The 16,982-nt window shown below is 36.4% G+C and overlaps 2 protein-coding genes across 9 annotated transcripts in view; both read right to left on the bottom strand.

The window, feature by feature from the left end:
- Positions 1-16,982, bottom strand: part of xpr1b (xenotropic and polytropic retrovirus receptor 1b) — a 573,636-nt gene that overhangs the window by 229,661 nt on the left and 326,993 nt on the right. The gene's annotated exons all lie outside the window — the stretch shown is intronic.
- Positions 1-16,982, bottom strand: part of si:dkeyp-106c3.1 — a 166,327-nt gene that overhangs the window by 70,752 nt on the left and 78,593 nt on the right. For 5 of the 8 annotated variants that reach the window (XM_073922994.1, XM_073923008.1, XM_073922989.1 and 2 more), the window contains 5 exons: positions 14,895-15,022; positions 9,756-9,833; positions 9,560-9,630; positions 5,254-5,335; positions 2,375-2,512 (listed from right to left, as the gene is read on the bottom strand). In XM_073922994.1, coding sequence (XP_073779095.1) covers positions 2,375-2,512; positions 5,254-5,335; positions 9,560-9,630; positions 9,756-9,833; positions 14,895-15,022 — 497 coding nt within the window. Of the gene's footprint in view, positions 1-2,374; positions 2,513-5,253; positions 5,336-9,559; positions 9,631-9,755; positions 9,834-14,894; positions 15,026-16,982 lie in introns of all 8 variants that reach the window. The other 3 variants (XM_021466774.2, XM_073923000.1, XM_073923011.1) reach the window with 1 other exon arrangement.

Genomic DNA, 16,982 nt, shown 5'->3' with positions numbered 1-16,982 from the left:
GGGCTAAATTTAAGTAAAGAAATTAAGTTGAACTGCTAAATTAAGGTTGTTTGTTTAAATCCAGCCCATAAAAATAGTTTGCAACCATCCATTTATTAATTTTCCTTTGGCTTAATCTCTTTTTTTTCCACAAGCGGTCACCACAGTGGAATGAACTGCCAACTTATCCAGCATATGTTTATACACAGCGGATGCCCTTCCAGCTGCAATCTCGCACTAGGAAACAACCAAACACACGCATACATTATGGCCAATTTAGTTTATTCAATACACCTGTACTGCATGTCTTTAGACTGTGGGGGAAACCGGAGCACCCGGAGAAAACCCACGTTAACACAGGGAGAACATGCAAACTCCACACAGAAATGCCAACTGACCCAGCCGAGACTCAAACCAGTGACCTTCTTGCAATGAGGCAACAGTGCTAACCATTGAGCCACTTTGCAGCCACTTACCTTAAAAAATATTTAATAAATACAATTAATAGTTTTATTCAGTGTGTACAATATGCAACATGCATTTCTAACAGGGATGCACAGTGTATCAGTGACCATATCAGTATCAGCTAATAAATGCTATTTATAATGTTATCATTATCGATCCGATAACAAATTTAGATCGATATCTTTAAGCCGATAAATTATACCAATTCACCTTCTTGCTGCCCCCAACCTTTTACTGGCATGATGGTTTATTTTTAAATGACTTGGTTGGTTTATTATTACACTGTAAAACCCAACAGTCAACTTTATAAAATTAAATGCGTGCAGTTAACTCAAAATTTACTGAAAGTTAAATCTACTCATTTGAAAAACGTTTTGAACTCAGTGTTGAAGGTAATGAGTTAATTAAATACCTCATTACTTCAGCTTAAATGGAGTAAGTTCACAGTACTCACACTGTTAGCCCGGATTTCATGTCTAATAATACAGTTTAAGTGCAAAGTACTTAAATAATTTAATATGGTTCATTACTATAACATTTTTAGCGAATTCTACTTTTTCGTAGACAAAGTTTATTGTATGAATAACTTTAAGTACAATAGACTAATGTTTTAAAAGTTTTTGACTGACCACGCCCCTGCTCCCAACCTGACTTGCTGTTGAGGCAACGCCATTTTCTCGTGGGTGCAGCAACAGGTGATTTCTGACTTCTGGTGAGTATACTGTAAACATTTTATCCAGTTTTTCTTTTCGGCTGTTTGTGAATACAGGAAAACACTGTTTTAAGTATGTTTCGCTCTAAATGCGCGGGTCCTGTTTAAACACTTGCCATGCATAGATTTGTTTTTTTAACTCAAATGGTGTGTAGCAATCGGTTTTCTCAAATGGTTTGAGTTGCCTTAGCTTATTGGGTTTTACAGTACTCAGTTGGTTTGAGTTCTCTTTATTTATTGGGTTTTATTGTGCTCAAATTGCTTTATTTACTCAAATGGATTAAGTTTACAATACTCATTAGCATTAGTTTTTGAACTCAAATGGTTTGTTGCAATCGGTTTCCTCAAATGGTTTGAGTTACCTTAACTTATTGGATTTTACAGTGTATTTTAGTCATTCATTCATTGATTCATTCATTCATTTTCTGCTGCTTTTCTGGGGCCGGGTAGCGGAGGCAGTAGTCTTAAGAGAGAACCCCAGACCTCCCCCTCCCCAGACACTTCCTCCAACTCCTCTGGGGGGATTCCGAGGCGTTCCCAGGCCAGCCAAGAGACATGGTCCCTCCAGCGTGTCCTAGGTCTTCCCCGAGGCCTCCCCCCAGTGGGAAATGCTGGAACACCTCCCTAGGTAGGCGTCCAGGAGGCATCCAAAACCAAACCGAGCCACCTCAACTGACTTCTCTCGATGTGGAGGAGCAGCGGCTCTACTCTGAGCTCCTCCCGAGTGTCAGAGCTTCTCAACCTATTCATAAGAGTGCGCCCTGCCACCCTTCGAAGGAAACTCATTTCAGCTGCTTGTACCCAAGATCTTGTCCTTTCGGTTATGACCCAAAGCTCATGACCATAGGTGAGAGTAGGAACGTAGATTGACCAGTAAATTGAGAGCTTTGCCTTTCGGCTCAGCTCCTTCTTTACCACAACAGACCGGTACATCGACTGCATTACTGTGGCCGCTGCACCAATCCGCCTGTCAATCTCACGCTCCATCCTTCCCTCACTCGTGAACAAAACCCCGAGATATTTAAACTCCTCCACCTGGGTATTTGTTATTTATTTTTGGTCAGGTGGTAGATTTTTTTTTTTTTAAATAAAAGAAAGTTGACCATAGAAAAGAATAGTTGACTAATAAAGTTCAGAGATCAGTTCAAACTTTTCTGAAGTAAATGTGACTGGACATTCAGTAGACACATTATAGGGAATGATGAATCATTTCTCTACCTGAGGTATTGAGTGATTGAACACCAGCGCTTGTTTAAAGCCAGAGTTTGCACTCAAGATCTCTGCATCAAAAGCCAAACTGCTCACACCAACCAGAAGTTCTGCAGTACATTTAGCTGAGGACTGTGAACGGCGCAACTGTAAGAAAATAAAATATGTTGTGCAGTTTTGAATAATATTTCATTAAAAAATGAACAACAAACCTTTTATTTACAAAATGGTAACTGGCATAATGTGGTTATGTATTTTATTTCACATTACAAAATGCACAGTGTATGTGGAGAGTTGTCTGAATAATGGAAGATTGTACATGAATATCTAAACATACAACCTATTAAATAAAATATGGAATGGCACAGAAAACCAACCATCATACAGTGCATGTCAGGTGAGTATTAAATTAAAATTTTCTTTTAGAAACTTATTGCGTATAAAACGAGTTCACAACTGTTACATCAATAGGAAATATGCACAGTAATGTTTATGTGACTATTTTCAATTTCATAATGTTGCTTTTACAGCTTCGATAATTTAATTTAATTAAATTAAACTTAAGCATTCATTTAGTTGTTCAAGCTAAAATCGAGGTGAAAGTCAGTTTAAACACAAGTGCTGTCAGGAGCAGCAGATTACTAAAACTTCATTGAAAATACTCATTTATTTATTTTCTTTTCCGCTAAGTGCCTTTATTAATCTGGGGTTGCCACAGCGGAATGAACCGCCAACTTATCCAGCATATGTTTTACACAGTGGATGCCCTTCCAGCTGCAACCCATCACAGGGAAACATCCATTCACACTCATTCACACACATGCACTACGGACAATTTAGCTTACCCAATTCACCTATAGCGCATGCTTTGGATTGTATTGGGGAAACTGGAGCACCTGGAGGAAACCCATGCGAACACGGGGAGAACATGCAAACTCCACACAGAAACACCAACTGACCCAGTTGAGCCTCGAACCAGCGGCGTTCTTGCTGTGAGGTAAACGTGCTACCCACTGTGACAACATGCAGCCCTCATTGAAAATACTGTGGTAAAATTCATTTCTATATTGAAAGACATGGACAATATAAATAATGCGATTTACTGTAATGCATTGATTGTTGTCCAGTGTGATACCCAATTTATATCGTATCTCAATCAGGCAGTGAAGATCAATGATTTTCACACATCTTAAAGAGGACCTTTTTACAAGACATAAAATAAGTGTATGTGTATGTGAAGTTTCAGCTAAAAATACACCAGCGATAATATGTTATAACTGTTTAAATCTGCTGCTTTCAGGCATTAATCCAAATGGTGCCATTTTGGTGACTGTCGCTTTAAATTCAAATGAGATTGTGCTCTTTTCAAAAGAGGGCGGAGCTATGAAAACCTATGCCTCAGCATATTGCAGCAAGTTTAAAACAGGACTAAAGTTATCTCTGTGAAAAACTGAAAATATTAAAAGAAATATCTCAGAAGAGAGCAGTCTATAATTCTCTTAGTAGCAGACATTATCTTTGGCTGGTTTGGCAAAAAGCTCTAATGGTGGACGGCTGCTTTTCACTCAGGGAAGTCTATGCTAATAAGGTATAGATCATCACTACTGGGCAGAACATGTAGAAAAGGGAGAATGTCAATCAAAGCGTTTCTGTTTTTATGAAGTGTGAAAAATTCATCAATTTTTACCATTAGGATAAGAATTAGTGTCAGTACAACCAAAGAAGACACAAATATGACAAAGACCTTAAAAATGAGCTTTTTTGGGTAGGTCATACTCATCACACTCACACTCAACACTCATATAACACTATCTAGAGCAGTGTTTCTCAACGGGTGGGTCGCGACCCTTCAGTGGGTCGTGGAGTGTGTGGTCAAAAAACAACAAAAGTTTAATTTTTAACTTATTTTGACTTTTATTTTAAAATGCGTGCACAACAACCCCACCGTTTGACATGTGAAATTTCATTTAATTATAGCAACAAATATATTAAAATGCAAGTGCGACCCCAAATATGTGAAGTATGGATTTACATATATTTACGGCAAAAAAAAACTTAAAGCCTCAGTGTGTCATAAGTAGGCCCACATGGAATCTGAGTGCGCAGAATTCCACAGATTTTCCGCAGAATTACGCAGATTTCTGCAGATTTTTAGCCAATCATTAATTCTATTTATTTACTTGAGTAAATGTGTAAATCTGAATTTATTCAGTTTTTTATTCAGTAATTTATTACTTTTTATTTCATATATTAAGGTTTTAGTTATGATACTCCGCTGGATACTCTCACAATAATTCCGCAAAAATCCGCAGATTTTTACCAAAATTCTCTGCAGAAATAGCAAAAAACATCCGCAGATTCCGTCTGGCCCTGGTTATAAGTAGCGAGGTGCTCTCACAAGAGAACACGAAACCTTCTAAATGAAAACAACATTTAGAAACCAGACAACATGTTTTATTAACTGTTTAGCTCATGGTAACTGAACCTTTCCTTACCCTAACCACTGTTTACAGTATTTGTCGTTTTTACTTTGTAATATTTCTACAATTTGATACATTTTGTTAAATGACAGCAATAAAATATTGTTTATTTGTAAGTCTTGGTGATGTTCTTATGATTTATCTGTCACTACTCGTGTATGGTAACAAATAAATACAAATTAATTATAATTTTTAAAATTGTATTTAAGTTCCAAAAATTTATGTCGCGGCTTGATGACCATGTAAAAACGTGGATCCCATGGCCAAACCAGTTGAGAACCCCTGATCTAGAGAACTGTTTATCTTTTTACACACAATAATTAGTATTCAATGGTATGTATGCTGTGCAGTATTTTAAAACATAGGAATTAATGACTGTAGAATAAATGTTTAAACTTAACATCATACCTGTGATTTTGAGTAAAAGTCGGACGGAAGGTATGGATGTAAGGCTGGTGTGTTGTGGGAAATGTTGAGCATTAGCCCAGTGCTAAAAGAAAACACATCAAAATGCATTCACACTACATCACAGAAACAAGACACAAACATTTACATTGACGCCCCATTCACACATGGCATCAATAGCTATGTTTCCATCCAAAAATGCGAATAAACTTTATGCGCAAAACTGGATTGTTGCATAAAAGTTGTGCGAATGAAGCAGCGTTTACATCCAACGTCAAAGCGAACAAAATCGTCACTTCCTGATTAATTGGCGCCAAATATCAACAGTAAAAACTGCATTTGCTGCAGTAGGAGAAGCTGCGTCAATCTTTTCAAAATGAGCGCGCCTCATAAGACAATCCTGACAAGCAGTGAGCGTTTGAAGGTGTCAGACGCGGAGCACAGGCGCTCTTGATTCTGGAGGTCATTAATAATATAATAACACTAATACTGAAATGGTAAGGCGTTTTATAATGACCAAAACAACATTTCAGATGTTTTATAATGTGCTCAGCCTGACGTTTTATCCATTCACATACATTTTAAGCATCACATGATCTCTTTTAACAAAATCACATGACCTTTTTTAATGCGCATGCTGGAGTTTATGCGGTAAAAGTGTTTCCATCGCAGTTTATGAGCATCTTTTATTATCGAATAAAAAGTTTATCCTACCCAGTTAGGGGCATAAGTTTTTTATGCGCATTTTCAAAATGTATGCGCATCATGGCGTTTCCATCAACTGGAACGTTTTTTATGCGCATTTGCATAAAATAGGTGGATGGAAACATAGCTAATGTCAACGCTTGATGAAGAGCGTGTCTGAAGTTTGGTCTGATGCGATCATCATATCAGTGTCAACCAATAAATTTATAAAGCTCAACAGGCTATTGTCAGTGTTTTGTACAACTGTATTTACACTGCCCCTAGTAGCAAAGAATTCTGGCCCAGATTTGGCATAAAGCTGGCACAGCAGGCATTCATCCGGCACTGGCATACAGCATGTGGGCCAAACATGGCCCGGGTTTGGCAGAGGTGGCACCGTCTTTAAGGCGGCACACAAGATTTGGGCCAGATGAAAAACGTAGTATTTGGCCCAGATTTAAAAATTTGATAAGTGGGCCATTTGAGTTTGGCCAGTTTTGACCAACATTTAAAATACACTAAAATCATTTTTGAGTAAAGAAAAAAAATTCTACCAATCAGGTCACTTTGAGAAAAAGCGTGCCCATAGTGTGCCTAAAGCACATCACTCCATGGGTTTATCAATTTCATTGCAATCGTGACACACCAACCTATCTGGCCCAGTTCAGGCCCAGTTATGAGTTATTAACTTGGCTGAGACTTGGCCCAGGTATGGTCCATGTTTGGCCCTTGTCTGGAACCCAGATTTGGTCCAGTCATGTACCATAATTCACTGCGGCATGTGGGCCAAGCAAAACCTGATTGTGTGGGCCAGAGCTGGGCCAGAGAAATTTTGCTATGTGGGGCAGATCTTGATGGTCAATTCCGATTTTGGGACTGTTTTGCTGGGTATTTGGGACTTTTTGCTGACCTGCTAACATCATCTTTTAAAAGTGACTTGTATATGATTGACTGTATTTACACAGCACACGGCAAAGGCGCGATAAGCAGGAAAAAAGAGCGAAAGCTGACTAACAGCTGATAATAAAAGAGCGCTCTTTTCTCCATTCCTGTATTTAATCTGTTCACTGTGTTTTATTTTTTAACTGCTTTTTGACAAGTTGCTTTACTATAGTTTAGTACTTTACTATAGCCTTTTTAGTTCTCATGTATGAGATTTAAGGTTTGGGACTCTGCTGAAGTCTGTTCTGAAAGTCTCAGAGTTGACGTCATTCGTTACAGTTTTTAAAAGATGCACGACTCGCATTGACAGGTGAAAATCTGATTTACCTGCTTACACTACAGACACAAGGACACAGATCCGATTCATATTGAATACATTTCCACATATGAACAAGGCAGGAATCTGATTTGAGTAAACCGGAATCCATGTGAAATCGGATACAGTCACAAAATCAGACTTGACCATCAAGATCTGCAGTGTAAATGTAGCCTGAGAAGTTTAAAACACCACTCGCTTTTTAAGAAAAAAATAAAATACATTTAATGATGGATGAGAGTTTTGGAGGAAGTGTATAAATGCAATATATTCAAATTTATTATTAATAGTGCTGTCAAAATGAGTCTGTTAACGCATGCGATTAATTTGAAATAATAAACTCGTTAAAAAAAGTAATGCAATTAACGCAGCTGCATTTTTTTTTCCTGTTGTGGCCGACGGTTGTTTAACATGTAAAGAAATATGGATAAGACCAAGGAAGCACTTTTTGAAGGCAAGTTTCAGTATAAAAAAATTAATGTCGTATCACCAGACTCTCCAGAGTTTCCTCCAAAGTTTATTTAATTTCGTATGTTTCATTTTTAACCTTCGACTTTTGTTTTAATGGAATTTGATATCGCATGGCGAACGGAAAGAAAAACCTCCGCATTTTGTGACTTGGTGGTCCTTTAAGGTGATCAAAAATCGCTGTTTACATGGTATACTATTAATAAGAGCATTAATGTAATCATTAAAATAATCAGATTAAATAATAAAAATCTGATTTTAATTAAATAATTAAAATCTGAGTATTGGTGTGCATGTAAATGTACTCAGAAAGTGCCAGATGAAGTCGCGAGCTGTCAAAGACAGCGCATTCAAATGTTTCATTAATTTGACGTGTTTCCCGCTTTAATGCAACTTTTGTAAAGTGTATGTTTTACATTGATGTGTCAGAATCCTTGTGAAATACAGCAATAGAACGCTTAGTTTAAGCAAATTTGATGAACCCGATCATGCGTGTTGAATCTGAAGGGTGTCGCTCCGGCTGCGCTGTCCTGCGGGCGTTAATTAGGCACCGAAATGCATATGCTGATTCAGAAATACTGCTTGTGATCCTGCCTGTTCTCACTCTCAGCTCACATCATTCAAAACAAAAGGGCCACATTGTCCCCCGATAATGTCAACAGACTGGACTGTTTTAGCAACTGGCTAAATGTAAAGGAGGACTAAATAAAATTGTTTCTGCTTAATAATTAATGTTCTCAACTTACAGCAATACAACTTTCCAATGAGTGCAATTGTTCAATACTTTATTATTATTATAATTTTCCATATCTGTAATGCCTGTATTTTATCTTTTTTTTTTTTTGCAGTCCAACATGGAAATCATTTTTTCTTTATTGGCATTGAATGTTTTGAAATTCAATTGGCATTATCATGCCTGTGTTTTATTTCTGTAATAAATATGGCTGTCAATCCAGGATCTTGATGGTTTATTGTGGGTATGTTGTTTACATGAAGAAATCTGTGTTACAAGTTAAACAAAAATTCTAAGAAACAATTATATTTAGAATTTAAATAGTTTTTGTCTTGCGTTTACATTAATTTTACATTTGAATAGCCAAAACCACAAGTTTCAGTCTTTTAAATGTGATTAATTCCGATTAATTGCAAAAAAAAAGAAAGTGCGATTAATTTCTTTTAATCGATTGACAGCACTAATTTTTAAACATGTCAATATTTTGGATGATGATGTACTTTTATTTAACGCGATGTCAACAATAAAGGCGATTTAGATTTCAAAACATTTAACATTAATAGATATACAATTAAAAACAACAAACAAATTAGTACATAAATTAGATACGATTTTCAACATTAATGTAGGATACATATTAAAAAGAAAATAAGAATATTTTGAATGAAAATTTCAGATTCAGTGTGCAATGACCTTAATTGAATAGTTCAGCCAAAAACACTCAAGTATTCTGTCATCATTTACTTGTTCTAGGCCTGTCTAAGTTTCTTTTTTCTGTTTAACTGTGTCCAAACTCGGTCCTGGAGGGCCGGTGTCCTACAAAGTTTAGTTCCAACCCCAGTTAGACACACCTGAACCAGTTAATCAAGCTTTTTCTAGGTATACTAGAAACTTCCAGGCAGGTGGGTTGAAGGAAGTTAGAACTGGTCACCGGCCCTCAAGGACAGAGTTTGGACACCACTAATTTAGAAGAAAACTAGAAACCTGCAATCATTGACTATCAAGAGATCAAATGGTTGCAGGCGATCAGCTTAAAAATATCATCTTTAGTCTTCAACAGAAAAAAAAAACAGCACATGCGTCTGAGTAAATGTTGAGTTAATTTCCATTTTTGTGTGAACTATCCCTTTATCTCTAAACAGATATTATCAATAAGACTGCTGTACCTGGAGATATTGTGGTGACCTTGAAGATCAAATGAGAAAGTCGAACTCTGAAGATTTGCTCTGACCCCAACCTGCACACATTTCAGTTCAGAGTTTAGATGTTCTTCAGCGTATGACATAAACAAAATGAAATGACCACAATGTTCACTGATCCATTCTTAAAAACGTAGGAAGCATGAATGTTCTCTCCGCATACCTTCAATGTGTCTTTTTGATCTTGCTCTGAGCAGATGGCCAGCAGGGGTCCTGTGTTGATCCCCTCTGTGTAGTTCACCTGTAAAAACAAGCCTCTGTGCCTTCAGTTTGCTTTGCCCGTAGGAGAGGTTTGTGGAATCAGAGGCATTTCCCTTCAACAACATGGGAAATGACCCAGGGTGTAGAAAAAGATTCTGGAGCATCCATATTGATACTTCTATACTCAATTGATGCTTAGTTTTTCTGCCACAAATGATAGCAAATGATGTAATTAAAGAGTTAAGGGTCGTATATGTATATATTTGGTTTGTATGAATGTATATATATATATATATATATATATATATATATATATATGTGTGTGTGTGTGTGTGTGTGTGTGTGTGTGTGTGTGTGTGTGTGTGTGTGTGTGTATACAACAATTCTGTCTGGTTCTCGAATCTGATTGGTTGATAGCTGTGATATATTTAATATCGTAATATCAGCACCCGTACAACCTCTTTACCCTTTGTGTATTACTCCGCCCACATACAGCCAGCAACAAGCAATCTCTACAGTTTGACAAATATTACTGTAGTTAGACAACAAAATATACTTTGGAGGCTTTTTTAGTCAAGAATGTAGTTGTTTAGATTGCAACTATGCAGTTTATTTGCAAGAATAGTACCTATTTTAAAACATTTACAATTCTAAAAGCTCTAAGTGACGTTGGTGAATTAGTAACGGCTTCTGCTGTTTTAACATCAGCTGCAGATGTGATTGAATGGCGGAAAAAAAGTAGTTCCTAATAAAAAGGGGTTTTTAGACTCTCCGTGTTTGATTTTCTTATTTATATACACAATTGTGCTGTTGAACTGTTGTATAAACACAATATCACACTCGTAGCAGTGCAATATGGCTGTATATCAGCACGGGTGGTATGCTAAGGCACTCTGCCTAATATATATGTGTGTGTGTGTGTGTGTGTGTGTGTGTGTATATATATATATATATATATAAATACAGGGGAAAATACCATATAATTGTGAAGGAACTTTCCGTATTTTCATTTTACAGCAATTTTACCTCTATTTTTAGAGAAAGAATCTTGGCTCGAAGCGTGAGAGGCCGAGAAAACAAACACATGGAGTCTTGCTTTTTGCTGTTCTCAACATCACCACATTCCTCCAAGACTGATGAAATTCTTGATTTACGCTCTTCTCTTTAATTAAAAATTACAATAGTGTTCTTCCCTGAGTCCTGCTATATGTTTTGTTCATTCTGAAATGTTTTACTTATGAGGTAGTTTTAATAAAGTAAATTTTATGAAGTACAGATATTGCACGTTTACACGCTCACGAGAAATTAGTATGTTCTATGTAATTTTGTTTTTGAATGTGCATGTGATTTTTACAAAAGCTGCAGGCCTGTTTGTTTCAGATTCCATGTTTATTTGTTTAAAGAGTATATATATATATAGTAAATGCAGAAAATGACAAATGGAAACGATTATACAAATATAGATTCATGTAATACTAACTTTTCCTTCTGTGACATTTATTTATGTTACCTGTTTCTTTTGTAATAAACTACTGAATGCAATGTTGAAAAAACAGTTTTGTGTACATTGTGCTTCATTTGTTTTACTATATGTTTGGAAAGCTAAATTGGCCTTATAATGATATTTTAACGTACTTAAGCAAAATTTTATCGGTGAAATGTTTTTACAAATTTATTTGTAATTTATTTATTGATTTCAATTTAAAGTTTACTAAAATTTCTGTATTATCATTTAACAGAAAAACTTAATTGTACTAAGGATTTACTGTAAATTTACTGGATTTTCCTTCGTTTTTTTTCCGTAAAAAAAACAGAGTATGTTTTAGCAGAAAACTGCAGTATACTTTTCTTTTTTTTTTTTTACAGAAGTTTTACCGAATGTTTCGTTTACAAAGAAAAACAAATACTACAAATCAGAATTTCCAGAAATTTTGTAAAAAAAAAAATGGAGAAAGGTCTGGTAATTTCTGCCAGTACATTCTACGTTTTTTTACGGAATTATTTTTTACAGTGTGTGCGTGGGTATATTTATATATATATATATATATATATATATATATATATATATATATATATATATATATATATATATATGTATATCTTTTTTAAATATTTCACAAACGATGTTTAACAGAGCAAGAAAATTTTCTCAGTATGTCTCATAATATCATTTCTTCTGGAGAAAGTCTTATTTGTTTTATTTTGGATTGGTCTTTTTTTTAAATACTATTAGTTGAGTTAAGGGAAGGAGGAGGTTGGGTCAGTCAGTTAGTCACTCAGTTAGTCAAACAGTCAGTCAACAGCAGCTTTACAGTGGACTTACAACAGAACAGCAGGCACAAATGGCACTTGCGAGAAATTTGATGTTTCTAAAAGTGTACACAGTGAACTCTGGTGGATTTGCGAAAACAAAAACGACAAAAAAATGTCACTCCTAGGACGTATTTGGCGCTGTCCAAAAAATGTATATGAAGGTACATTTTCAGAATGAGCCTGGATTGTGAATTTTGGTCACTTGACGTCACCAAATGACGACCCAAATCTAATCTTATGACTTTGTGTGCTTACTAGGGGCAAGAACCCTTTCATTTTCAATAGGTTCTGACTGCCTGCCAGTGTTTTCTTGTTTCGTGATTGAATAAAATTGAAATTGATCCCAACAATATCGATCCTCTGGATCTTTTTTTGTTGTAGTTGCGATGTGAACTATTATTTACCACTGGGAATGATTTTTATGTATCTGTCTTTAGATATATCTAGAAACATCTATTTTTATTATTATCTTTGTTGTTATAAAGCTTGGTGAGGACGGGCCAAAATATTGAGTTTTGTTAGGGTGACCCTGAATCCTCAAAGGTTTAATACTACGACAGGAGGAGTCTAAATCGACAGACAATCTCTAAGTCGAATATTTACAGAGGTAAATTTGAATTTCACAATAGACTACACATTTCCTCCCATTAAATTAATATATTATCATAATGCTGTAAAAAAATGTGAACTCAACATGTTTACATGCATGAATAAATCCAACCACCTGTGAGAGATGGTTTCGCTTGTGACGTGTTTCGCTTCCTATGGTCTGTGACCAACAGAGAAGCATCTATAGGCAACAGGGATTTAAATCATTCCAAATGTCTGTGATGAGAGAGCGTATTTAGAATTTCTTAAAGTGTGAAGACACTTTGACACAGTTTAAGCAATACTGAAATGAACTAACTTAAATGACTTTTCTATTATTGCTTACAAAGCTGCTTTGACAATTATCATTGAAGAAAACAAGTCACAGAAGTCGCCAATAACACAAGGGCGATTCAAACATGACAGAATGTTCTTTTCTTCCTATTTTTTTATTATTTGGTCAATTAACCCTTCAATAAGCTAATGGATCATTAGTGTGTACGAAAGAAGTACAGCAGAATAAAAGGCAGCGTCTGTGCAGCTCAAAAAAAAGACCAAAACAGACCCCACAAAAGAAGTTTATTGTGACTCATTCTGCATTACGCAAATCTTGACGTCCGTCTGTTCACAACACAGCAACTTCTTTGTTATCACACACCCAGGAAATTCCGCCAATTTAACAACACAGAAGAAGAAGGTATAAAAGAAATGGTACACAGACTTTAATTTCCCTCCTGAACAAAAGCAGCATTTGCTGGTAAAGTATGGTCAAAACCAGCATCAAAACAGACCTTTCCAGTATATGCTGTTTTTTTTTTTCCAACACAGGCTCATTAGGAATATGTGTTCAGGGTTACATTTTTGAAAATCACTCATACACTCACCGGCCACTTTATTAGGTACACCTGTCCATCTGCTCATTAACGCAAATGTCTAATCCGCCAATCAAATGGTAGCAACTCAGTACATGTAGACATGGAGAAGACGATCTGCTGCAGTTCAAACCGAGCATCAGAATGGGGAAGAAAGGTGATTTAAGTGACTTTGTATGTGGCATGGTTGTTGGTGCCAGACGGGCTGGTCTGAGTATTTCAGAAACTGCTGATCCACTGGGATTTTCATGCACAACCATCTCTAGGATTTACAGAGAATGGTCAGAAAAAGAGAAAATATCCAGTGAGCGTCTGTTCTGAGGGTGCAAACGCCTTGTTGCTGCCAGAGGTCAGAGGAGAATGGCTAGACTGGTTCCAGCTGATAGAAGGGCAACAGTAACTCAAATAACCACTCGTTACAACCAAGGTCTGCAGAAGAGCATCTCTGAATGCTCAACACGCCAAACCTTGAGGCAGATGGGCTACATCAGCAGAAGAACACACCGGGTGCCACTCCTGTCAGCAAAGAACAGGAAACTGAGGCTACAGTTCACACAGGCTCACCAAAAGTGAACAATAGAAGATTGGAAAAACATTGCCTGGTCTAATGAGTCTCAATTTCTGCTGTGACATTCGGATGGTAAGGTCAGAATTTGGCATCAACAACATGAAAGCATGGATCCATCCTGCCTTGTATCAACAGTTCAGGCTGGTGCTGGTGGTGTAATGGTGTGGGGGATATTTTTTTGGCCCACTTTGGACCCATTAGTACCAATTGAGCATCATGTCAACGCCACAGCATACCTGAGTATTGTTGCTGACCATGTCTAACCCTTTTTGACCACAGTGTACTCATCTCTGATGGCTACTTCCAGCAGGATTATGCACCACGTCATAAAGCGTGAATCATCTCAGACTGGTTTCTTGAGCATGACAATGAGTACTCACATGGCCTCCACAGTCACCAGATCTCAATCCAACAGAGCACTTTTGGAATGTGGTGAGGAAAGGGAAGAATTGCATCATGGATGTGCAACCAACAAATCTGCAGCATCCGCATGATGCTATCATGTCAATACGTACTAAAATCTCTGGGAAATATTTCCAGTACCTTATTGAATCTATGCCATATAGGATTAAGGCAGTTCTAAAGGCAAAATGGGATCCAATCCGTTACTAGTAAGGTGTACCTAACAAAGTGGCCGGTGAGTGTATTTTGCGGTTGAACCCTTGGGCACATATTTCCAATGAGCTCTCAGCAGGGTTGTACTTGTGTGAATGAGATTTGAGAATTAAGGAAGATTCTCAGCAATGAGTGATTGTCTTACCTGAGACTGTGAACTCTGCTCCAGTGTGGCACTCAGGCCTCTGGCGTCCGCATGAAGCTCCAGCTGAGCACAGACACTGCTGTTATTCCAGTTCATAAACACACCTGCGCTGCTGTGAAATGGAAGACCTGCTTCAATAGACAGAGACAGAAACAGACTACACTCAACCACACAGCCATAACATGGGACTGTTAATACCGCTGCACATACAGTAGATATTGACAAATAGGCAGTCGAAAAAGCTATTTTTGTAAAACACCAGGTTTGATGAAAAAAAGATATATTTATGTAGTCTGAAGTCTGAGAAATAATATTTGAGAAAATATTACAGGTCACTAGCTTTATACATTTTTACTTTTTTTTAATAATTTTATTTATTTTTTTCATATTAATGAAGTGTATCTTAAATATGTCTTATGGTGTACTTTAAAAAAGAGCAGTAAATTAGCAGTTTTTTATTATTTGTGTTTGATGTTTTTATTTTACTTGTTTTGTTTATTTAGGTTTTTTAATTGCATTATGGAGCCTTTCTTCCAACAACTTTTAACCTTAAAACATTGAACAAAGTGACTTTTATTAACATTTTTAATAGTTTAAAGTATAGGTGGGCATATATTATTATTGTTTTATCTAGATTAATCTTACTGTAATCTTGTAGTTAATCCTAATTATTCTAGATTAAAAGGGCTCATTTGAATTCTGCTGAAGGCATTCAGAATATGTGTGCTACCCAAATAATGACTAAATATAAGTCTTTGAGAATGGGTTTCTCAAGCCAGGTGGCGCATTAGACCAGGGGCTCATCTCCTGTTTCCAAAATGCATCCCAAACTGCTTGAGAAACTGTTTTACAATGATAATTGGTGATGAAAATAAATGATGTTCAATAAGATGTACTTGTGTTTGCTAACAAACAGCGATTTTTTTGATTACCTTAATCCGACTAAAGTCATAACTGAACTAAACAGAAAAATGGAATTAAGACATGGAGTATGCATATATTAGCGGCATTATTGAAGTAAACACTGCAGTCAAACTATTACTGTCATGTAGGACTTTTCGTCATATATTCCGACAAGATCCAAACGCGGATGTCAATAAAGGTCCGCACACACACACATACAAACACACACACACACATTGCAAAATGTGGAAGTTTTTTTTCTTTCCATTTGACTTTTAATTATTAAATTCCATAACACTCTCACCAGTCCTTACTCCTTATTTGCATGTTATACCCCAGTTTGTCACGAAGGCATAAATGAAATGTTCATGAGTTTAACTCCTAAGCTGCAGTTAAAGTCACCCAAAATTACATGAAACTCCAGCCTGATCTCACGAGAAAACGTAAGTATTTTACGTTTTGCCAGTTTAGTGGCTAATTCGTACAAATTCGTATAATTTCAGTCGTACGAAATAATACGATTTTAAAAAGGAGGCGTGGCACCTAACCCCACCCCTAACCCCAACCGTCATTGGGAGCAAATCGTACTAAATTGTACGAATTAGATCGTACGAATTCATACAAATTAGCCACTAAATGAAAAAGTTACGAATTGCCGTGAGATTGTGTTGGAAACTCTTACATGAAAGCACTTCACGTAAACACCTTAACTATATTATTGTTTATTGAGGCAAATAACTAGATTACTGATGTGCATGTAAGCGTAGTCAGTAGTGTCAACGAATGAAGGGAAGGATCCAGAAGGGCACTTTTTTGTCAGACAGCTCATCAGTCAGGTATACATATTACAGTGCATGACTGTAAAAATATGGAAAAACAACTCTTGATTACATAAAAATAGCATGAGAGGGATTTATCTTCATTGTTGGACACTTAATTTCATATCACTATATGAAAATATGATTTTTTTTTTATTCTATGAACTGTCAGACTTAGACATTTTCAGTAAATATGGGAGGACAACAACACCTAACAAATAGTGAAATATACGAAACATTCTCAAACAAATCTTTAAGAGGCGCATGCCATAAGCTTTACAGAGGTCTTCAATCACATAATCTTGAATGGAGTCCTTGAACTAATTAAAGTTTTCAGTGGAATTGCAGATTTTATATTAGAATATTG

This window comes from Danio rerio, chromosome 2 (assembly GCF_049306965.1).
Source record: "Danio rerio strain Tuebingen ecotype United States chromosome 2, GRCz12tu, whole genome shotgun sequence".
Classification (NCBI taxonomy): Eukaryota; Metazoa; Chordata; class Actinopteri; order Cypriniformes; family Danionidae; genus Danio; species Danio rerio.
Note: the sequence above shows the minus strand (reverse complement) of the source record. Positions and strands in the feature narration are given on the sequence as shown.